Below are 25,021 nucleotides of genomic sequence, written 5' to 3' on the forward strand. Positions count from 1 at the left end.
ATCAAACTCTCTCTCTCTCTCTCTCTCTCTCTCTCTCTCTCTCTCTGAGTGTTTCGTCTGCGTCCTTTTCACTCGTCTCTTTGTTCACCATCTCTCTCTCCGGCTGTACTATATCTGTTTAGTTCCTCTTACTGACGGCATCTCTGTCGCAGCCAGCTGTTGGACAACCCTGTGCAGAGGCGAGCAGTCTGTGCTATTTTTTTATTCTCTTGCGTGGGAGCAAAAAATCTGTAATCTGGACGCTGGAGGTCACGGTAACTCCCTTGAGCTAAACATAGGCAATCCTGTTGTATCCTTAAACTACAATGTAGTCAAACACACAGCTCAGACTCAACTACTGTCACTGTCAGCTGTTGAATATAATTTAAAAGTCGTGTACATCCGTTTTCAAACCTTCCACAAAGTAACCAATACTAATGAGCTGCTATCAAAGCAGACGTAGGCATTACCATATTGTTTAAAGCTCTTTTTGTTCTTAAAATACATAAAAACGACCATCGCACACAGTACATCTCACTGAAGACAAACATCTCGATCGCTTCAAAGCTACGTGACAGCAGCATCGCCTAAAGAGGATCCTCAGGCGTCCCTCGTCACCGGATCCTTAATGATGAAATCAAGGATGAAAAAAAACATCTCTTATTTTTCTAAATCAGCCCCCAACACACACACACACACACACACACACACACACACACACACACACACACACACACACACACACACACACACACACACACACACACACCTCTACCATTGGATTCCTGAGCCGCCGCGAAAGGAGACAGATGGTTGCCATAGCAACTATCTTTGCGCACAGCTAGGAATGTGTTTCTGTGCGAGCGCATCTGTTTCTCACCCGGCCGTCCACGGATCTGCTGCCCTCGCTCGCTTCCGAGGGGAAGAGGAAGAAAAAGAGAGAGAGAGAGCAAGAGAGGAGAGAGGAGAGAGGAGAGAGAGAGAGAGGAGAGAGGAGAGAGGAGAGAGGAGAGAGAGAGAGAGAGAGAGAGAGAGAGAGAGAGAGAGAGAGACATGTGCGCTGCAGGCCGGGGGACCGGACCGGACAGGAGATGGAGTATTAATAGGTCCGGGGCCGCAGGTGAGATGACGAATACCATGTGGCGGCTCTTGTTTCACCTGCACCTGGTCACTGTAACTTTCACTGCAGCGGGGCAAGTCCACAGAGAGCACACATATGCAAACAATGACTCGAATCCCCAGAAAGCAGCCAAAGCGTTTCCCTTTAGAAGGGTAAAGATGGAAGGCTCAGAGAGGAGGAGGTGGCACATATCGACGGAGAGGTGAAAATGAACTCGCGGAGTAGCTGTTGACAGCTAAAAACGGAACTAACTGGGTGGATTCACACCTATTCCAGGAGAACATGACTAACCGTGAACATACAGGCACAGATTATGTACGCTCAGGCAAACACATCGTCAAGAATCCAGCGGCTGGTAAAAGCTAATCACGAGATCAGAGGAGTGAATTTCACATTCCTCGTGTGCACAGTGGTGATCGTATCAGTGCAACGCAAATTTTGGAGGCGGTACATGAAAGTACGCCGGGGTGCCGGGTTAGTTAGGAGCAGTACAGGTATACACCGTTAGACCATCATCAGACATACACTGTACTGTTTATATCTAATAATTCTGGGTGTATTTGGCTAATATGACAATGAGCAGTTTTTTATTGGATATTTATGAGATTTTAGGACCTTAATGTGTGTCTAATTTTCTATAATAACAAACATACACATTGTTATCTTGTTATTTCACGCATGAACAGCGTCTCCATTGGTTTTCCAAACACTTTCCAAACCTGTTTTTGACACATTTTTGTCTTTAGCTACTGGTTTCCTTTGAAATTATTGTTCGGATTTGGCTCATTTCAATATGTTTTAAATGTATTTGCATTCATTCGTCAAAATGCCACCAGTAGTCCATCGGCGTAGATGGGAGACATTGTTTCCATACAACCAATGAAATCGCACATCAAACAGCATGTAAATGTCCCTTTGTTCCTTTTAGATGCTGATGTGGTCCTGACTCCTTAATATCGCTACTATAAAAAGTCTGCCCGTTGTTTATTTTAAATGTTTCCCTGCTGAGACTCATCCTGCAAATTACTGTCAATCAAAAACAGACACCCGACACGGCTTCTTTCTTCAAAAAGGATGACTAAGCATGATTTCATTTGGACTTTAACTCAACTCAAAGTCAACTATATATGAATATTGTGATATAAAGTTACAAACATCATGACGGGAGGATTTTGTCCGTAGCGCCCACACCTAGTCCGGGAAGTTACTGTCAGGAGTTTTTGAGCTCTTACATCTTCATAAGAGCTTTCACTCTGATGATACAAGGAGGACGGCTGGTGGTGAACTTTAACAAGCCACAACATATTCACAAACAATATTTATGAGACCACAAATTTCTTTTGTAGGCCATAACAATCAGCTGGTATAGCTGACATCCTCCGGGATGTCAAGATAGTGTCAGCGGCAGAGTGCTGACTGGAATGCGATCAGATGTTGAAGTCATTGGCCTCGTTAAGAGCTAAGACGTCCATCTGTCCACCTGAAGGGCGCGAGTCCTCACCCCCAGAAAACTCATCTCATCCCTCCTGGTTCCTCTCCAGCTCAAGTTGTTATTGCACAGACAGACAGAGAACTCCCGGTTGTAATCAACTATTTTCCTGCCTCAATGGTGATAGAGAGATTACTCAGCCCTGAAATGTCACATCTGCAGTGGCTGTTTTTCGCAGCTCATCACAGCTGATCGGTTATTTCACAGTCTGTTTCACAGGTTTGGTGCAAAATAAAGCCGGGACGACAGCTCTTCATCCATGAGATTCAACCGCAAGCCAGGCACCAGAACTAAAGGGTCATTCCTAACAAACTTATATAAAATTAAATACTGTACATTCTAGTTAATTTGCATAAACAGATCACCTACTTAGAGCTCCCATTGAGCAGAGACTCAGCAGAAGAGGCTGGCAGACGGAGAAGGATGGAAGCAATCTTTCGACCATTTTCCTCTCTAAGTTTCAAAAGTTAAGTCCTGAGACCTCCCATCACTATCGCTCGCATGTCTTTATCCAACCCTGGGGTGCTTCGGGCATCGTCTTTACAGCCACCAGAGGTCGAGCCAACCAAGATCAGGTCAGGAAGCTAATGGTGCACTTCTCAGTGGCAACAGGAAGAGGAGAGGCAAGATGAGAAAGCAGATATACCAGAAACCGAATCTCAGCAGAGCACTCGATCCTCGAGTGACTTGCTTTACCGCGGGAGGAGGAGGAGGGGGGAGGGGGGGGAGACAAGGGGTGAGAGAGGAGGTTTGACAAGGATAGATACAGGGGGTAGAAGGAAATCTGGACTGTCCACAGGATTAACCGAGCAACCGCCAACTGTGAAGTTAACAGAAAAACAGCGGCGGGCACCTAAACAAGCTCTGCGTTGAAGAAGCGGGGGAGAGTGAGGAAGCAGCGAGGGAGGATTAAAGTGACAGCGAGGGAGGGGGGGGGAGACAAGGAGGATGGACACTGTGGGCACCAGCATAGCTATTTCTTAAATGACCTTTTGCAATGTCTTTGTCTTTGCGGCAGCAGGCTGCAAAAACTCCCCCCTAGTATCTCTCCATCGCTCTACTGCAACTTCGCAGACAGGAACCAACATGCAGAAAAGTAACACGACGAAATGAGGGACGAGCTGGCCAAAAACTTACCGGGGCAGTATGTGTCCAGGTCTGGATTCTTGGCAGTGGTGGAGGTGTGTGTAGGGGAGCCAAGCTCTGATTGTGGAATGCGAGGGCTCTCCACAAACTTTGCTTTCCGCAGAGGGGCTGGGAGCAGAAAGCGCACACACACATATAGAGAAAGGAGAGGACGACATGCACACACACGCAGAGAGACACACACACACACACACACACACACACACACACACACATATATATACACAGATTAGGGAGATGGTAGAAGACAAGAAAGAGAGGAGTGACAGGGACAGGACAGAGAGGGAGGAAGAGAGAGAGAGCTTATGAACTTGAAGCACAGCACACTGATAACATGACAGAAACATCCTGAAGGCTTTCTATGGCCGCTTTGTATTTGCTTTGGGTCAAATAAAGCTAAAGTAAACAAGCAGCATGGGCAACCCGAACCTCAGCACTCACAGAGTAGCACACAAGATGGACCTTTCAGCTGAAAAGATGGACGGTATAAAAAAGAAAAAGAAATTGTTGTGTCTATTTGTCCGGCGTCATAATCACACCAAGAATGCAAATGAGATCCATTTTTGGAATGTTCTCTCGCCTGACTCAAGCACGAAGTCTGAGACATCAAACGAGTCCCTTCGACAAGAAATTCAGAGAGAGAGAGAGAGAGAGAGAGAGAGAGAGAGAGAGAGAGAGAGAGAGAGAGAGAGAGAGAGAGAGAATAGTCGGGGGTGGTGGTTGTGACACGATCTTTTTCTGGGTTCTTGGTCACAGACCAGCTTATGGTATCATGAGTGCATACATCGAGGGCTACTCGGCACAAGAACTCACAACACAGAGGCGTCTTTGTGCCGGTGAAGACTTGCTGCACAAACAAGAACGTCATTCGTAGGACTTAGTAGAACAGCTGTGCTAGGATACATACAGACCTCCACAGCTTTACTCACATACAGCAGGTTATCAGGATATCGAAGCATCTTTTCTCTGAGTCTAATAACGGCCGCGGTTCTTGAGTCGGACAGAACCCCGAGTGCGCAGAGGAATTCGGCTAATTTCAACTAAATAGAGATAATTTGTTTAACCTATTTTTTTTTGTACTTGTGTGGGCAGGATCTGAGCATAATTTGTTCTCAATTAGTTAATCTGGTTAAATGAGGGTTTAAAATAGATGATGTACTGTATGCTGCAACTGTTAGCCGTTCTTCTTGTAGGTGAGTGCACGTGTCCAACGCTACACGATGAACCAGAGCGGAGGAGAGCAGGAAGTCACATAACTTGACTCATTTGCATATTTACATATGCCATCATACTATTTTAAATGGGCACTTTAAGGCCATGCACTGTATTAGAGTTCAAAATAATTCATTTAGAGTAGATTTATGAGCAGCAGATACAGAAGTACACATTCAAAACTACACATTCCCTTTTGTTTACCCCCCCCCCCGTCTTAAGTTATGTAACGACAGACAGAAATAGAAGCGGTAGAGACTTTAATCAATGCAAAATACATAATGTCACATTTGTACAGTACAACAGAAATCACTTTAGAGTTAATGAAAAGGCAGAACAATCATCTAAATTTGCCATTTAAAAAAGAAATCTCCATCCTTATGAATCTGCACAAAAGCAGATGTCATCACTGTCCGCTGACTTCAAGCCCATTGTCTTCTAAATGTCAGCTCTTAGTGACAATGACTTCTCCTCACATGCTGGTGATCTAATAGGGTGTAAAGGGCTTTATAATATATATCAGTGTTAGGATTTCTCAAGCCACGAGGGAGCATGTAATCCTTCGCTTTATCTGAACGACACTGAGGCAGAGCTACGCTGGCGGCGGCTCTGTGAGGCTGCACCACTTACAGTAGGCACAGCAGTGCTCCGAGGCTAAACGGCTAAGCTAAGACGTTCGCTATCTTAGTTTAGAACAGAACAGCTGAGGCCGATGGGAAAGTGATTAGTTGTGCAGGTATTTGGGCCCAAACCAAACATAAATGTCGGTGATGGTGCAACGTTAAAAGTGATCTTTTAAGTGATTACATATCATCCTGATAGGAACGTGTAGACAACAGTAGGAGACCTTTTACTCATTTCACAAGAAACAGGGACGATAATGAGACACAGGTTCCAGGTTCATAAGAAAAAAGGTATTAAAAACTCCCTATTTTGCACTCATAGGAAATTCCTGCACCTCGATCCGAATCTTCAGCAGAAACTAAGCACTTATTCAACGTCCCGATGGTCCAACTTTCCACCAATTCCACAGCAATCTGCTGTCAAGATTCGAGATATTCTGCTCACTCACAAACACACAGTCAAACAAAACAAAAACAAAATATCCTTGGCAGCGAGAATAAAGAACTCCTTCAGAGCGATGAGTGTGTGTGTAAAGTAGATGCGTTCGCTTGCCACACACACAGTGATGATACTGTGTTGGTATGGTCTGGAGAGGACCCTGCTAATTGACCACATCTAGGAAGTGAGCCAGCACAGATGCCACAGTGAGAAACTACAGCTGACAGCCAGGAGGAAGAAAGGACCGGAGTTACTCTCCACTGGATACGCTGCCATGAAAGACGCTAACAGAGACACTTCATGTTTTCTGCCTCAAAACAACTCAAACTATCGGGGTTTTTTTATTACTTGTTTTACATTTTGGCTTGAGTTACTTGGCTTACCATGTTTTTTTTTTTTAAACATTATTTTGCTGGTATTGAGATGATTAAAATGAATTTTTTTTAAAAACCCATAAAATGACACGTCATGTTTTCTGCCTCAAAACAACTCAAACGATGTTTTTAATTACTTGTTTTACATATTTTTCATACAGTTCATTTTGCTTACCAGGTTGTGGTAAAATTAATTTATAACAAATAATCATAATAATAAACATTTAAGAAGTAAAACAATGTGCGATATGAAAATAATCCATATTCCATAATTATTGAATGAATATTTCTTTCATTCAAAAGGTTTCATCTTACAAGATGACTTAACTTTACCTTCAGATACAAGAGAAACAAACAATGACAGCAGGCTAATACATAGTACTGTACGTGTCAAACATAGTATATCAGACTTTTTATAGTATAGTTTTTTTTTCCTAATTTGACGTCCAAAGCATCCGTCTTCTTTCAAAGTTAGTGTCAGTCATTTGAAGACACTGGCGAATCCACAATGAAACAAGACTTTCTGCACAAGTAAAGTTTTTTGCCCCACGTACAAAACAATCCCAGGGCGCTCCACTACTAAGACACTTCAAAAAATCTCTTTTTCCCACATTTCTAACGACGTCTCTCTACCTTGTTGCTTTTCCTCTTTCTTCTCTGGCAAAAGTTCTCATTGTCAGCTCGCAGGAAAACTAGGAAGCAGCCCAAAGTTACAATTCTCCGTTTCCCTTTCAAACCACAGTCCTGCCTTCCTTCGATAAGCCGCTCTTGCACCCGCAGTGACAAGCTTGCAACAGCTTGTTACGGAGCTACGAGGAGACCGTGACGCACTGAGCTTTCACGTGATGGTGCGCGCCTGCAAGAGCATCCACAAAAAAAAATCTGTTTTTACATTTCAAATCTTTTACAAAGCCAGCATGCTGCTGAGCACCAGTTGACAATGACTACACCAAGTGACTCAAAGCATCCCCCAACCCCCCCAGAATATCAGTTTCGGGATAAACTCGGGTGAATGGGAGATTACCGCTTCTTTTGTTTTTTTTTGTCTCCCTGATCTCACCTCTATAAAATGGCGAAGTGAGACTCTGTCTATCGGAGTAAATCCCCTCCACAGCAGCGGCTCCAGGAGACTAAATCCCAGGGACTCCTCTCCAGTCCTGTTGTCGGTGTGTGCCAGGCTGAGGATGGGTGACACTGTGATGGATGGCAGCAGGCAAATCCACTCCTCTAATGAGCTTATGAATAAATATCTCTAGTCTCTCTGTGTGTGTGCAGATGCACGTGGCCGTGAAATAGATATTTGTAACATGCTCTGAATGCGAGGGCGTGAACATGAATATGCATGTGGCATGTATGCAAGTGTACATGTGAGATTAGGGGGAGAACGGGGGAGGGGGAGGGGGAGGCTGGGTGACAACAGTTTGAACATTTTTAAGAAGAGGAAGCTGATCTCTATTCCCATGATCGTCAGCGTGTGCACACAGCCTTTGGTGAAATCCTCAACAAGAGAGAAAAAGCAAGTCAATATTGTGATTCAGAATCACGTGAGCAGGATGTTGTGCATATGAAAGAGGAGCGCTTCTTCTTTTTCAACGCGACAGTCCCCACGGACACAACCTGGGCTCCGTTACACACGACCCCGGGCACCCGCACGAGCAACGCATTACCATAAAACGACGAAAGATAATGTGGGTGAGGACATACATCGCCCAGCTGTCTGCAACCCGAGCGGAGCTTTACAGAAACCGAGCATGCGGCCCTGGTCACTATGGAAACAGCAGAGCACAGGAAAAGACGGCTCTTGTCCACCTTTTTTTTTCTTTCTTTTTTTTTTTACACCGACACCAAAAGCTTTAAAAGGTCCCAATACGTCGGCTTAAATGTAATCAAACATGTCGTCTTTGTGTCGGCAAGGTCTTCCCCCTCGTCACCTCCATTCAAGGAACTCAGCTTTCAAAACGGCAACCGACGCTCTGATGCTTTGTGTCGAGGCTCGAGTCTGTCTGCTGTGCTTCTTTGCAAACGTTAGTGAAGGTAAATATATACAGGTTTATTCTTCAGGAAGGTCGCGCTTAAATCTTGATATATTATGATACGGCTTAAATATAAAAAAGCTGTGTTCTGCTGTTATGCCTTAAATTAGACAACTCTTCCCACACACACATATATATACAGTATATATATATATATATATATATATATATATATATCTTTTTATTTATATCTTTAGGGAGTCCCCTACCAAATCTATGACTAAACTGTCGGTGGTCCAGTTGCATTGTGGGTAATGTAGGCGCCAGATTTTGCCAAGATAGAAGACAATCTGTGCATTCCAACACATACTACCATATTATATATATATAGTACGTCCTAATATATAGTATCTCGAATGCAGTATGCCAAAAATACCAGGATGTTCTTTGAAATACGGTCAAGCATAAGTCAGCGTGCTTTTCGGGCTATTCTGAACAACAATCCTTTGCTCAGCAGATATTTGAGCGAGAGGGTCAAAGTTGAAGATGCCACCTTAGGAGGAAGTAGCATGTCCGAGTAAGAGCATGCACTTTGTAAGGGCAGCTGCAGTACGTGCTAAAACTAAAAAGCATGTGATTTGGAATGCAGTAGAAGTGCCGTAGTAAATCGGTGGAGTACTCTTTTAATACATTATAGATAAATTAAACCACAGATGCGGCTGATAATTAATGTGGCTCTTCAGACGTGCTGCTTCACTTTAATTTCACCAGTCTTAATGTGCGGCCCAGAGGCTTGTTCCCAGTGTGCGCGGAGTAATCCGGCTCACGGGTGATTTTTGAGTGTTTGTCCCGATGACTTGTTGAACAAAACAATGCAGACCAGATGTTGCTGCGCTGTTCAGTCACAGCTTCGAAACAGAGGCAGCAAGTGCGAGTCCATTAGCCAGACTGCCTCTCCCTCTTTTATGTACTCTATGTGTGGCAGTGTGTCTGCTGCTCGCTCGCACACACACACACACACACACACACACACACACACACACACACACGTACACACATACACACGTACCTATCATTACAACCTTGGGAGGATTAGAAGAGCAAGGTGAGGCACAGGCAGAATTTTAAGAGGGCGAAGGGAGGGGCAGAATTTCTAAGAACGCTCATTAGCCGAGCTCTCCCAAGCCCCAAAAAGCTGTTAATTCAACGTTTCACACAACCTCTCTGGGGCCTGGATTAGACCAATAGCACAAAAACCAAGTGACATCAAAGCCACATCAACAAATGAGGAAATTAATCTATTCAGGAGGAGATTCTGTTGGAGGAATTCTGCGCCGTTTACCCATCAGTGTGTCCAAAATCACATAGATTTTTCACAAAACATTAAATCTGTATGCAGCCGTCCCGGCCTTGGGACAAGAGCAGCGATCTGGAACGTGATTGGCTTTAGAAAATAACTAGACAGCGGGACATAGTTAGTAATCCTCACACAGGGCCTGTAAGTCTGTTATCAAGTTAAGACCGAACTCCACTGACCAAACATGATGGGGCTTCTTTCTTATCAAGGCCCACAGCGCTGTGGGACAAAACCGTCCTCCTGAAAAGCACATTTTTTAGGTTTTTCTACTTCTATTTCTGTATAACGTCATTGTTTGTAAGTCACTTTATAACAGTGATTAAACAGCTAATCAAGTGTGCCGTTCAACTCAACGCTATTTTAGTGAAATCTGTACGTGTACAACTGGACAACTTATTTGCTCTGAGCAGCAATATTTTTCATCATTCCATCTCTGGTGTAAATCCCCGTTGTGTACGTACTTGCGTCCATACTGCAGGCTTTCTGTGCCGCTGTCTGCTCGAGTGAACAAGCCCTTCAATCCTGAAGGACTCTGCCTCCATGACTCAGCTGCTGAGGCGTAGCGGCTATTGTTAACACTGAGCGCTTCAGCCACTGTCAACTTTCTTATGGTTTCCCTCCTTCAGTCTGACACAGAAGTTTGACCGCGATAGGCTTCGGGCGATATGACACGATTACCGATATTGGTTGGCCACGATAACGGACCTCAAGCGTCCACGATAACAGAAAAATATTCAATTATTTTTCTTTTGCCTTCTCAATGCCAAGCCGCATTGTTGTAGCCCATCAAAAAAAAGGAACGACACACTAGCATATGTCTGATTTTGTGCTATTGTGGTGATATAAATGTAATTTATGGTTCTGTTGAATTGCTGCTAGAACGCCCTGTGAATATGCAGGAGCATACAGGAGAGTAAAAACCATTTTTGAAAGGCTGAACGCCAACAAATATGGATTGAAGTAGAATATTTTAGATAAAAAACATTTTGTGAATTTTGGAAATGTAGGCATTTATCATTTTTCAATAAATATAGACTATTAGACTAAGGATTGAGATGATCATAAAGACGAGGACACAGCGTTGTGTTGTTCGCTTTGTGTTCGGGAGATAGAGGGGAGAGAAGCTGGAAGCCGGTGTACGACTGATGCACCGTTTCTGTAAGTTATTAATAATAATAATGTGAATGTCAACGTTATAAACGAAGCTTTGAACTACTTGGTACAGCCCTATTTATTACTCATGTCGCCCTAAATACGGCAGGAAAGACGTCCGATCCATTTAGCAAAAAGAAAGCAAATGCGCCTATTTTTGGCAATTCTTTGGTTCTTTTTTAACCAAACAAAAAAACAAGAGCCAGAGACGAAGACGAAGAGATGTGTAAGCTGTGCAACAAACAAAGATGGAAACACCACAAAGCTCTGCTTCCATCCAACAGGATAACGACTTCATCCGCAAAGAGCAGCCGGACCAAAACCCTCCATCAACCCTCGACCGTCGAGTCTCCGGTAAACAAAGTATAAACTTGACAGTCAACAGACTAAACGACGGCAGTTAGGCTGATCTGATTTACTGATATCAGCATGTCCTCCTGTAAAACAGCGCTTAAACACTTTTTGGCCACTTATGATCGTCTCTCTACAGCTTTTTTGTTTTACTTGAAGCAATATTGCCCGTAAGGGAATCTTAACATCGCCCAAACCCTGGGCCGTAAACTTCTCTCATAGCTCAGCGGTAGTTGTGGGAGGCCTGCACTCCTGAAGCCAAATGATATCAGCAAAAGCTGTAAAGTTAAATACGATACCGCTTTAAGAAAGCGAAGATGAACATAATTGTCAAGGACACCGCTTGATACAGAGGCCTAATAATAGCACGGCTGCCTTGGCCTCTGGCCCAGCTTGTGTTCAGCCCGTACCGGGGATATTTATAACCTGTCGGGCTACACTCAGCTTGAAGGACCACATCCCCCTCGCCATTGACAAACTCAGGACGAGCTGGATGATTTCGATGTCCGACACAAGCTGTAATCAATTGTTGCTCCCTCCCTATGTAATCCCGCAGACAAAGTTAGAAGACCGATTGCGGCCACACAACGTAGCGGCTCAGCTCCCTGAAATGACTGAGCACATAAGTTAAACAGCAGACAGGCAGGAGGCGAATGTTAATACGGTAGGCTGGTGTCATTGTGCGGTCCTGTGCAGCGGTCTGTAAGGGTTTGGATACGCATGGACACACATACACCCACAACAACACACTTCTTTAGGCCTCTGTGTGTATCTCAGAAATGTTTGCTCAGCTCTCCACCGGCAGCATTCGCAGAAAGCAGTGAGGTGGTATATGTAACCCACCGCTCTGTTTTGTAAGCAAATCATTATTATCGCTATTTATAGCACACTGCGGGTTTCTCTGTTCCACTCCACAGCTTTCCCCAGAAGGTACGGCTAAATATACAGATAAAACCAAATGTAAGCAACCGGCACACTGTAAGCTAGAAATAGTTAAGTCATTAGTGAAGCAGCTCTCACGCTAAATGAAACTATCAGTAACAATGCAATGTTTTGTGTAAATAAAACGGCTAAATATGTTAACAGGAAATGCATTAAACACTGGGAATTAAAGAGTAAAACCAGAGGAGAGAAACATGAAAGGCCTGGAGAATTAAAAGCCAGAATAATAATAATAATGAATCTTGGTATTTAAAAGATAAAAGTTTGCTATTCTAAGATCAAGAGGTATTTCACAAAAGGCAGTCTGAAAAAATGTGAATGTCTAAGAAAGAAAACTGTGAAGGACTGAAGGACTTCAGTGTTGATATTTAAAGCTTTACAAAACAAGTAAAAGAGCTTTAAAATGTGTTTAGCCTGCCTAGCGCCATAAGCAGCGAGGTAATATGATCTCTTCTCTAAGTATTCTAGGCACAGAAAAGGTATTTAGCTTTGCTTCTGAGGTGATCTTGGGATTTAACAAAGGGAAGTAAGATTGAAATCAGTCTGATTTCTGTCTGCGTTTGAATCCGTTTGGCCAGACAGACTCATCTCGCTCTACTGGGTCCTACAAACGTTAAGTTTTAAAGCTCAGAGCATTGGGATCGTCTGAAAGTGGTAAATAACATTGTGATCATGTTACTAAGTGGGATCGTGTATAAAGAAAACAGAAAAGGACTAAGAACGGTTCCGTAAGGAACGCCATCTTCAACGAGGAAACTAGACAAGTACACTTCCCCAACACTGTCGTTCAAATTGTGATTATTAAGGGTGTCAAACACTGAGAGCACCAACAATGATGCTCAGTTCCTGTATTGATTTGATTTGAGTATTCATGAGAGGCCAAAAGCCTACAAGGCTTATCAAAGGTCCAACACGTGTTGATGAAAATATTTACATCAAATAAACTGATTTTAACTTTCAGTAAAAATAGTTCTGAAGTCACTTTCCTGTCAAAACAAACAAAAACGTCTCACAGTTATGAAAATAAATGAATATCCAAATACTCATTATAAAAACTAAATCCAAGAGATTAACCAAAAACTAAACTATTATTATATAAACGATTATCTTTTTCAAAACTGGGAGCTGATTAACATTGCTCCACAAAATGAGTCTCATATATTTTAGAGAAAACTGACGGAGGCAGGTTTCAACCAGAGGACCCAGACCGAAGATCTGAGTTGAACTAAACATATTCCCAGAGAGATTTTGGGGAAGCTTTGAATCTTATGGGCGGATTTATAAGCAAATTCACAGATTTACATTCTATTGATGTCAAATAAGGGTAAAATATTCACTTCGCGACCCAATATCATTATTATCATTACAGTAATTATGTTTTTTTGCAGTGCTGTGTTTTGCTTGATAACCAGTTTTTTTTGTAATACGCCGTCATTTAGATGACAAGTTGCATCGTTGAAAAACAGAATCGCCGAGGTCGGCACTGTCTGGGTTGCATTTCTTTAGCGGAGGGTATCTGGTGGCTGTTTAAACGGCTTTGGGGGAAGATTTCTAATTGCAGGTTGTTACCTGGCGTGGACCCTGGAAGCTGACTTTAAAGAGCCTGGTCGGAGACGGGATCACGAACACAAGAGGATGACTTCATTTTGCTAACGGCGGCACTAACTGTGTCCCTTCTCATCATAATAAAAGATTGTAATTCTAGATCACAGGGAGTTGTTACAGAGTTGGCAACACTGGCCTCTGTTGATGACTCATCTCACTTCTTCACATTCTGTAAAGGAAATAGAGATAGGAGACATTTGTGGTGTTAAAAAAGATGCTGGGTCACCTGATTGCCCCGGAGACAACAGAGCGCTGCAGGGATGACGTACTTTTGTCAGGCCGACCCGGAAGTTAGCATCGCACCGGTTCCCTCGACCAAAAAAAGCCCAAAGGGATCTTTTCACTGTATTTTGGATTATTGCAGAAAATAAGCTACAAGCGACTGACTTCACGTCACCTTCACTCAGCTAAAGACGGACTATGGTTTCATTTAAGACATGTAAAAGCTTCAAAATTCAAGAGAGAGGTTATTTACTGACGTATTTTATATCGTAGAACAAAACGTTAAAACCTCTTAAAGCTTGTGTTGAACACAGACTTCATTTCGGGCAACAAAAACAATCCATGAACATTGACTTTGAGACGAGGGAACAAAGTGCATAAATGCTAACTCATTTCTGTGTTTTCGGACTCATTCCTGCAGCGCTCTGTGGCAGAACACGACACCCTCCAACTAGTTTCCTACAAATTCAATTCATCTTCTAACCTTTTGCACCAAGAAACAAAGTGAGGGATTTTAAAGGACAGTGGTGTCCAATGCTTGATTTATAGCCCCCCCCCCCCCCCCCCCCCCAACCCTGGAGTGCCAATAGAGCCACTCAGCAGGCTGCTTGTAATCAGGATCGAGTGGTGATAAAGGCCTGCAGCTGCATCAGAAATCCAGACACCACAATGTCACTAAACTGTGAATATAGCCTATAATCCACTGGTTAGCAAATTAACATCACAGTAATTTTCAGCGCATTAAATATGAGTCCAGCAAGAGCTGCATTTCATACACTGTGTGCCTAAAAAACTGACCAGAGTAGGCTGGCTTTTTTGGAAGTCTGTCATATATATTTCATAACTTGTCTCAGGCTCACAAGCCATTTGTCTGACACACGCGCGCTTAAGAGGTGGCAAGGGAGGGAAATTGAGCAATTATATAAATCAATACCACTGTGATCCACTGCAGAGGGTGGGAGGCTTAATTTGGCTGATTTTCAGGAAAGTGGGGCACATCAGCTGAGAAGCCCCGGCAACACAAAAGCCGGGTTTAACCGACTTTTCCTGTGAAATACGTGTGAGAACATATACTGACATACACCTACAAGACACATGAAGGGCTCCAGAGGAAACAGAGATGAGAATAAGATCCACATCAATGGAGCTATACTGTGCTACACACTTACACTTGGTATTCTCAGAATGTGCCGGGTGAATTGCTCTCTTTTCAGTTTCTTTGAATAACAACTTCTTGTCAAGACAATGATCCCTCAGCTAAAACGTCTAAAGATGGAGAGAAATAACACAGAAATCCTTGTGTCGTAACCATGAAGGGATGCCGTTTATCACCGTGGACGAGACCTCGTTCACGCTGCTCCATCAAGAGTCAGATAACCCCACGAGGGATCTTAGTAGCCAGGAAACGTTCTCCCCACCTTGGACACTCTCAACACGGCCAATTCATCCTCCCTGAAATTGAAGTTTTGAAGTGTCATTGCCTGCCCGACGCATCCTGAACGACAGCTGACAAGGTGAGCTCATCATAGCACTCTCCAGGTGCCGATACTAAGTGGGGTGAAAACTGGCTGCGGGCGCCTCATCAAAAACCGTTCACCTGAGACCAGCAATAGCAGCTGCTGATGAGGTGCTTGTGTTTTCCAGGCAGACATTATTATTGAGACATTTTGTTCTGTTCACACACCAGCTAGCCGTCCCCCGGGACGAGGCAGGGAGGTGGGCGGCCCGCCCGCAAATGGAACTGGAAGGAGGAACCCACTTCCCCCGGCACATGACGCTGGTACACAACAACAAGCTGCCGACTGCACGGCGAGGGGAGGGGAACCTATACTCCCCCCACCAACTTCGACCCATGTACGCAACCGTTTCGCTACATATGACGCTGTGCTCTGGGAGGAAAAAGTGAGACACACAACAACAAGAACAAGCACCATTAGCCGCCCACAGCTTGTGCTTAGACACGCACAGTCCAACAGACACACACACACACACACACACTCAAAAGACAATTGAATGCTCACCCACGCTGACGCATGTAACCGAGCAGCTCGCCACGGAAAAAAAAAAAAACACTTATCGCACTCTGGTTGATTCACAGGTCCTCGAGCCTACGTTGTCATTAAGAGTGCAGCCCCCCTTTGACAAATGCATCACGGAGAGAAATTACTTTCCTGCGCTCTCCTCCCCATCAGCCCCGATTGTCTGCACACAGGCGTCACTCGAACCAGCGGCCGACAACACCAGCCGGCTCGCAGCTGTGGGGCGCAGACAGACCTGGGCCGAGGCAAAGGTGGAGCAGCAGGTGAAATGGGGGGGGGGGGGGGGGGGGTAGCGGACACAGATGGAGGAATGAAACAAGCAAACAAGAGGGTGTGGCGGCCCGCTCACCATTCTCAAACCAGATCTCGCATTCCTGAAGGCTGGAGTACGGCACCAGCTCCCCTCCCTCTCCCTCCAGCGACACGAGCAGTCCTTCCTCCCTGAGCGACGACCAGTTCATCAAAAAATAAGCAACAAAAGAAAAGAAAAAGGGAAAACGATGGGGAAGGGGGGGGGGGGGAGAAACGAAAGAAGAAAAAAAACAAACACCTGCAGCCGAGCAGGAGAGGATAAATGAGGAAGAAACGGAAGCTCTCTCTCTCTCGCCCTCCTCTCTTTCTTCCCTCTCGTTTCCCTTTTTTTTTCGGAGGAAATCTCCACAGGTTTCAGTGCTGATGCTGCCCGCTCAGTGCAGTCGCAGTAAATGATACAGAGCCAGGCGAGATGTGGCAGTGACGGGAGGAGCGAGAGGAGGAGGAGGAGGAGGAGGAGAGAGGAAGGGGAGGGAGGAAAAAGGGAAGGAGGAAGGAGGAAGAGAACGCAGCAGTCACTGTGTCACCGGGGAACACAGAGGTGACACCTTTTATGATGGAAGTAGCGCCGAAAAGGCTGACAGGTGACCGGAAGCTTTCGCCGCGACAATTAAAAAAAAAAAAGAAGAAGAAGAAGAAGAAAATTGACAATAACAAAAACAGCACAGGGAGCTTCCTGCTGCGAGGCGCCCGCATTAGCGCTTAGCGTGTTATGTGTGTATAGATGTGAGAGGAGCTCACTATAGGAACAGGAGCTCAGGTCTCCAACAGATGAATGGTGCAGTGCTGCTGTTGTCATGGCAACCGCAGAGCAAAAAAGGAGGGGGAGGAGAAGGGTGGGTATAGAGGGAGGCAAGAAAATGGTATAAAAAAAAAGGATGGATTGAGGGAGGGAGGGAGGGAGGGAGGGAGGGTGTTATTAAAGGGACACAGTTTTCGCCGTGCGTGGACGCAGCTTTGGGGACACGAAAAAAAAAAAGACGAGCGGTACTGTTTGAGAGGAACTATGGTTTCAATCCTCCGTCTTCCTCTCGGGCTCAGGCGTCCCTGCGTGTCCTTGTTTTACCCTTCAGACTGTGTTTGTACAGCTGCAGCCATGTTTTACGGCGATTTAAAAAAAAGGGGGTTCGAACCCCACAAGGGCCGAGATCATATTGTTTTCGTTAAGGGGTTCATATCCGCCAGGCTGTAAAAGCCCGCTGCTTTCCAAGTGTCTTGTTATTAATCTCCTCCAGTCACACTTATTTCCCCCGGGGTGACACGTCCAACCAGCGTTTGCGGCGCGTTACCAAAAGAAAAAGCCTTACAGGCTACGGTAACAGGTCATCCTCTGGACAATCAGGGATTGTTTATTTAAAAAGAAAATGACTTACAAGCGATGTCTCTTGTCGGGCCGGTCGCATATTGTCAACAAGATGCAACATATTCCAGCGAGATGTGACAAGTGGGGGTGGTTGATCACATGCCTGGCTTCAACTGACGAAAGACACTGTTATGATTCAAACGAGCACGAGGAGGTTGCATAAGTGTGTGTGTGAGAAACAGAAGCATCAGGACACATTTACACTTTATAAAACCTCACCTCTGGAGCTCACTATTACCCACGTTACAGTATAATATTGTTTGTTTAATCTGCACGTATATACTTTAATTATAGCTTTAGAGGCGCTTGTAGGCTGATTTTTCTTTTTTTTTTTAGCATTGGACAAAGCCAGGCTAGCTATTTCCTCTCATTTCCAGTCTTGATGCTAAGCTAAGCTAACTGGCTACAATTCGTCGCTTCTTATTTACTGTACAGATACAAGAGCTGGACAATATATCAATATTATATCGACGTAGTGATACGAGACTAGGTGTTGTCTTAGCTCTTGGATCTGGTAACATGGCATAAGTGACTTCCTGGTTTTAAAGGCAACATTACAGTAAAGTGATGTAATTTCCTTGTGCACACTTAATCATTATATCCACATTACTGATCACAATTGAGGTATTTGGTTAAAAATATTGCGATATTTGATTTTCTCCATATCAGATATAAAAAGAGTGGAATAAATCATTCTCTTTTAGAAAATCCTGCAACATATAACAGCTCTTTGTTTTCTCATTCTGCACCAGCCTTTAACAATCACTTCAGCAGAGCTTAATAAACGGAAACAAATGACAGAAATAGATATGAATTAATTCCCTCAAGTACCTTTACAGTGACACACTACGGTAAAAGAACTGATGTCTGCACTTAATGAAGAAAAGGTAGCTATGCTACGATATGACCGGCTGACTACAGAACTTCTGTCACAGCACTTAATCCAGCTGGTTCTTTAGTGCGGCTCCTGCGGGCATCATACTGCCATTTCAATTACTCCTTTCTTCACTTAACCTTCCACTCTTTATTTTTCACCTGTGACTGTGTGGAGCCCGAAAATGTCACATTTCCTTTCAGCCGAACGAATTATTTGGAGGGTCCGTGGTGGCCGGGACGGTTTTCGAGGCAAGAAATAATGACAATAATTGAAGAAGGAGGCGGAGGCGTGGAGATTGAGAGGCCCCAAATGTCGGTGTTCATTTCAGAAATTCTCAGAGGATACCAGGCGCTGTATATAACGCCAGGCTGGCTAAAAGGAGGCGGAGAGAGAGAGAGAGAGAGAGAGAGAGAGAGAGAGAGAGAGAGAGAGAGAGAGAGAGAGAGAGAGAGAGAGAGAGAGAGAGATTGAGACGTCCCAAATGTCAGCCCTCCTCTCAAAACTACACAGAGAGGACGAGATATCATGAACGGCTCAAGGCACGGCTGCAGCTTTGTGATGGAGTCCAGATTTCACATTAAAAGGTGCTCAGAAACCAGGAAATCCACTCATACATATGCTCTTATGAAACAGATGTCATGTCTTTGTTCACATGTAGAGACTGTGTTTAATCCTACAAGCTGGTTTTTAAAGATTTTACAAATGAATCATGCATTGTTATGAATTAAAATTAGCTGCAACATTAAAATGCTGCTAATTTGATGCATCAAAAATAAGAATCCAGTAATAGATATAATAATATAAACTCTTAAATGGGTGATTCTTTATCATGAATGCGTTTACTTTTGATATATTTTGCTGACAATAAATCTTTACTTGGTAAAATGTGAATACAAGACTTTTAGTTGCAACACAGTATTTTACAGTATTAATACTACTTCTACAGTACAGTACCTCCACTGAGAGAAATCTTTACAGTGTAAAAATAGACAAAATCTGCAATTCCATGACAACTGGGGAAACTCCATCTCCTCATGAGGACGATGTGATGAGTTTAGCGTCACACAAACACCAAATAAAGAAGCAAATCTTCACACTTCTCCCACATATTCAGAGGCTGAAACTAGTGAATGTTTGATTTTGTGTTGGAATAATAACAGAAACTAGAATTACCGTCTTAGCGGTTTTATGTCTTTCCAAAATGTCATCACCTCATCATTTTATCCTATTAAGACATCATTAACACCAACGACCATCAAGATAACTCTCGTGATGAACTGGGAAAAACGTGTTGCCATATAACGATATCCTACATTTCCCAGATCCCTCCTTTGATCCCAAATTAATTTGCCTGAACACGTTGTTTCAGCTGTGGAGTTTAAGACTAGAATAGGAATCTTATTATAGTCCATTGTATCTGTGCAAGAACACATGCCAACAAGTGATCCCGTCATCTCAATTTGGACACATAAACAATGACACAGGCCCAGAAAAAGGCAGCATTCGTCACGAGTCACCGTATAAAATGTGGATCCTGTAAAGAGCTCCCACACAATGAGCTTTAAACCTGACTCAGCAGTCCTGCACTCTGCGCCTTGTTAATCCTGACCGTCCACACCGCCGCCGAGCATTTGTGTGCACGCATCACACGACCATTTAGAAGCTATAGCTCGCCGGAGTGCAGTGCCACTTATTCCACATACCACTCTACCGCTGTAAGCACCACGGAGACAATACATTTCAGATATACTCATATTACTTACTGTGATAAGTGCAGTAAGAGTGGGAGAACTATAGCTGGAGTAATTAAATCAAGCAGATTCTCAGGTTTTAAGGCCAAATGCAATTTTCCACCTTCATGTGGCAATCCACGGGGAGTGAGTAATTGTATTGATTGCTGCCATTAATTAGGGGAAAGCAGCGTAATCTGGGGAAAGATGTTGAAATAATACCCTTTAAATGTTTCAGAGTGGAGCGAGGCCAATCAATCAGCTGGGCCGAGGCCTCCGGTGAGCCTGACACTTGAGTGAGGTGTTTATTAAAGGAACAAATGAGCAATCAGTGATTACAACTCATAACAATCAGCCGCGGAGATATCACCGTGAGAATGAGCACTCGCCGCCGCTCGTAGTCTTAGATAACAGCGGACTAAATATAGACAACGTAAACATGGGGGGGGGGGGCATATCTGAAACATACTCTGCTGGTGAGAACATATGTTTTCATGAGTACACGGCAGGCGACTGAGATTTGTAATTGTGTAAAATCCCCATATTTAACAGGCATGCTATGCAGGAATTGTTCGTTACAGTTTGTAAACACAACAGAAGTGTCTTAAAGTTGCTTTCTCTCTACTGACCAACAGGGGGCGACTCCTCTGGTTGTATAGAAGTCTATGAGAAAATGACTACTTCTCTCTTGATTTATTACCTCAGTAAACATTGTAAACATGAGTTTATGGTCTCAATCTCTAGTTCCAAGTCTTCTTCAATACAGCATGATGTTCATTTAGTACATTATGGTCCATTTAGAGTAAATGGATCACATTTTTAGGAACTCTCAGCTGTCGTGGAGTAGAAGTAGAAAATAGCATACAATTGAAATACTAAAGTACCTCAAAGTTGTACAGTATTTGAGTAAAAGTTGTTTAAAAAGAGAAACTCTGGTTGACCTCTCTGGAAGGCAGGGGGATTAAAAGGCTCTTTCCCCGGGAGCTTTAATAAAGTACATAAATATTATTGTTAGTTCAGTTGGATTAAACGTGACTTCAGTTTTCATGAATGAAGTTCTTGCTAAGTATTAAAGTCTGAGCAATGCATCAGCAGGAGATAACGGATATTGAGATGTTTTATTGAAGTAAAAGTAGCAATAAAACACCATAAATACAACGCTGAGAAGTCTTTACGTAAAACATCTTTACTCAAGGTTTTTCTGGAGCTTTAAACCACTTCTTAAGGTCTTCATCAGAGGAAGAAGTTGTCATTAAATCTTATACTTTGGTTACATGAACCGACATAAATCGGGGGTTAACAGCTTTCCCCCAAGAATGTCCAGGAAGAGCGAGTCAGTGAACCTTTAGTTCATAAGAGCAAAACTATATTAAGTCTCACCAGAGTGTTGAACTGAGAATAATTCAGTGACTGTCATACGTAGCTTTGTTTTTAAAACAATTTGAATTTAATAACATTTATTGTTAATAATGGAGTATCATCTATTATCTACTGTCTTCTTTGATGATAGTTGATCTTTTTAACTGTACAGTATCTTTACTCTGACATATCTTGTGAAGTGAAAAGAATCTCAGACAGTCTATTATTATGCAAGCATCAATATTGTACCAGCCAGCATCCCTTGTGTTTTACTACAGTCGTCTTACTTTTTTAATTTACTAAACTGAATTTCCCCGAGAGAGATTAATAAAGCGTTCCTTCTTCTTCTGACGTTTTTTGATAAACAAAACAGTTTTTTACAGTCGGTGGCGATCCCACCAACAACTAATGATGAGTCCACTGCGATGACACGGTACAGCATGGCTCCTGCCTTACTCACCAGTCTGCTTCACAAGTTGACCCCTCGAGCATCTGAGGGCCCCCTTGAGAGTCTTCATGCGGGCGGAGGGGATTAAATCAGAAACTCAATGACTCTGTAAAAAGGTCAGAGCCTTCATAGCGTTTTCATTCTATCAGAGCCTTGAGGTTGAATAACTGAAGTCCTCCCCAACACCACCACTCTGCCACAGGAGGGCCAAGAGGGACTGCGGTTGGTGGAGGCCCCCTAGGGGGGGGGAGAGGGGGGTGAAGGGGGTGAAGGGGGTGAGGGGGGGGGGGGAAGTGGATCAAAAGTGCTGCAGCCTTTAGACCTGCTGCTGCTGCTGCTTGCTCTCTGTTGCGCTCATCTATCTGCCACCTCTCTTTCTCCCACCTCTTCCATCTCTGGCATGGGAGAGGTTCTGCCCTATGACGACAGCTCTCACACACACACACACACACACAAACACACACACACACACACACACACGCTTGGTACTGTCAAGCTGCGCAGGAAGTGGCGCTGAGTTGAATTAATTAAAGGGTGAGAAAGCCGGCGTGGTTGAGACCCGGTACGATCGGGCTCTCGAATGATACTTGAGAGAAGACACAGGACTTTGAGGACTTTGAGGTCTTTGAGGACTTTAAGAGGACCCCTGGGCGCTCGAGGAATTTAGTGCATGTTGTTGTTACGAGTCAAACCCGTTTACGCAAGTTGTGAAAAGCTGTTTTTTTTTTCTCAAGGGTTATTTGTAAGACTAAAACATATATTTTCATCCTGAGAACCCTTTTTTGTAAGAAAGAGCTCTTCAATGATTGTTGAAAGCATCGGCGTTAAAAGGGAACGCCCACAATCCCCCATGTAACTCATGGAATTTAAAAGCGTTCTTGGTTCAGAGAGGGTTCTGGATGGAACCATCGTACCAAAGAGGGGTTCTCTCTATAAAGGGTTCCAGGTGGAACCTTTATAAAAAGGTTCTAAAAGGAAAGCCAAAGAACCCTTTATGGTTATCGATAGCACCGTTATTTCTAAGAGCGTAGATGTACAAAATCACACACTTTCATTTTGAGACTTAATGGTTCCTGCAGACTGTGTATCACACAACGGGAGGCGTGAGAGAGAGAGACATGAATCTGGAAGCATCAACGCAGTGACGAGCTAATCAAAAATCACATCTCTCACTGTGACGCACGCAAACATGAACCCTTAAGATGACAAGTGTAAGAGGGCGAATTACGCAAAAGGCAAAACAAATCAAGCTCAAATGCAGCAAATAATCAGCGGAGACTTACAGGATATTAAAAAAAAGAAAGGATTTCTAATTTCCAATAATCCACAATCTAAAATACAAACGCACCCTTCACAACCAGCCCGACTGGCACAATAAAACAAGCCAAGTGATGACATGAGTGACAATACCGCAGGCAGACATCTCCCTATGTGAAGCAAGAATAGTACAAATGAGACAGCACTGCTGTCACTAATCAAGCTCTTGAACATGTCACACACACACACACACACACACACACACACATATATATATATATATAATCTACAGATTCATACACTGACAATCTAAAAAATTCACTTTGATTCACACAGATGAAAGTGTAGACATCAAATTAGGCTTCCGAGCAAAGGTGGCTCCTCAATGAGCAAAATCTGATGATCAGACTGGCTCGATCTGAAATCTTCCAAACAGCCACTGCTGAGTCTCGTCACCCACACACAGCATCCTCTACATTTCACCCAGGTAAAAATAAAAGAGTATCAGTCTGTGTGTTCGTGTTTCCTCTTTTAAAAACTCTTTCGGTGACCTGGGAGAGAGCATAAATCATTCTGTGTGATGTAAAATAATAAAAAAGCCACGGCGCCTCCCTGCATATCAGAAAACGGTTAATGATCTAAAGTAGCTGAGAGGCTGGTGCGCCCTAGTGGTGACTGCTGAAATCAAGTCCTTCACACCCACTCTGCCTCTATGTGGGGGCTGCACTGATATTGGGTTGAAGCTGCAATGCCAATATTTCATTTTCTCATTTTGAAAGAGAAAAAAAACAGCGCAGCAGTGAGCCTCGGATGTCCACGCTGGCCTGAACCACAAACCCCCCCGTCTTCCCCTTCTATAATAAAAGCAGAGAGAACCTGACACAGACTCATAACCCAGTTAACGGGGGAGACAGAGGGGGAAGAGGATGGGGTTCCCCCTACATTCCCTGCATGTCAGGGATGAGTGTGGAGGGGAAACGATTAGCGGCGGGTTCATGAGGAGGCGACCGCGGCCTCGCAGCCTCGTCAGGACTTTGGTCATTACAAGAACTGGAAGTCGCAGCGTTTGCCGCGGGCCAGAGGGCGAGCGGATGAGTAAGACGGTAAGTGATCACTGATTATCGGCAACCATCAAGAGTCAGAGGACGAGCCACTCCTCTTCACTTTGTCTCATGTTTGTATTCCCCGTGTGTGCGCTTCTCTGCCTACAGTGGCACAGTGACGGGTTAAGGCTGAATTAGCACAATGAGTCTCTGGGGGAGGACAGCTACAGGAAAAGGATGTGAGTACAAGACAATCTGTGTCAGCTTGTGGGTTTTCTTCCCCCTTTGTACGCAACGCTCTTTAAAAAACGACTTCCAACTTCAGCTGCCGGTGTCGTTTACCTGTGAGCTTCTTCACGGGCTGCAGCCGGACACTGATGGTCTGGTGGGTGAGCAGCGGGGAGGAGGGCAGCGAGCGCGACACGCCCTCCATGATGCGGATGTGCTGCATGCCCTCGGTCATGGAGAGCGGGGGCACGGCGTAGTCTCCTTCAAAGGCACAGTCGCTGTCTATGCTGCCACCTGCAGGATGGGGGGGGGGGGGGGGGGGGGAGAAACACAGGATGAGATGCTTTTCTCCGCTTCTAACTCAATCTGATAAACTGCGAA

At 44.1% G+C, this 25,021-nt stretch overlaps 1 protein-coding gene across 6 annotated transcripts in view; it reads right to left on the reverse strand.

The window, feature by feature from the left end:
• The window catches only part of tanc2b (tetratricopeptide repeat, ankyrin repeat and coiled-coil containing 2b), a 127,969-nt gene that overhangs the window by 38,503 nt on the left and 64,445 nt on the right, over positions 1-25,021 (reverse strand). For 4 of the 6 annotated variants that reach the window (XM_079182737.1, XM_079182738.1, XM_079182735.1 and 1 more), the window contains 2 exons: positions 24,755-24,934; positions 3,726-3,842 (listed from right to left, as the gene is read on the reverse strand). In XM_079182737.1, coding sequence (XP_079038863.1) covers positions 3,726-3,842; positions 24,755-24,934 — 297 coding nt within the window. The remainder of the gene's footprint in view (positions 1-3,725; positions 3,843-24,754; positions 24,935-25,021) is intronic. The other 2 variants (XM_079182741.1, XM_079182739.1) reach the window with 1 other exon arrangement.

Source organism: Pholis gunnellus (genome assembly GCF_910591455.1).
Source record: "Pholis gunnellus genome assembly, chromosome: 21".
NCBI classification, from domain to species: domain Eukaryota; kingdom Metazoa; phylum Chordata; class Actinopteri; order Perciformes; family Pholidae; genus Pholis; species Pholis gunnellus.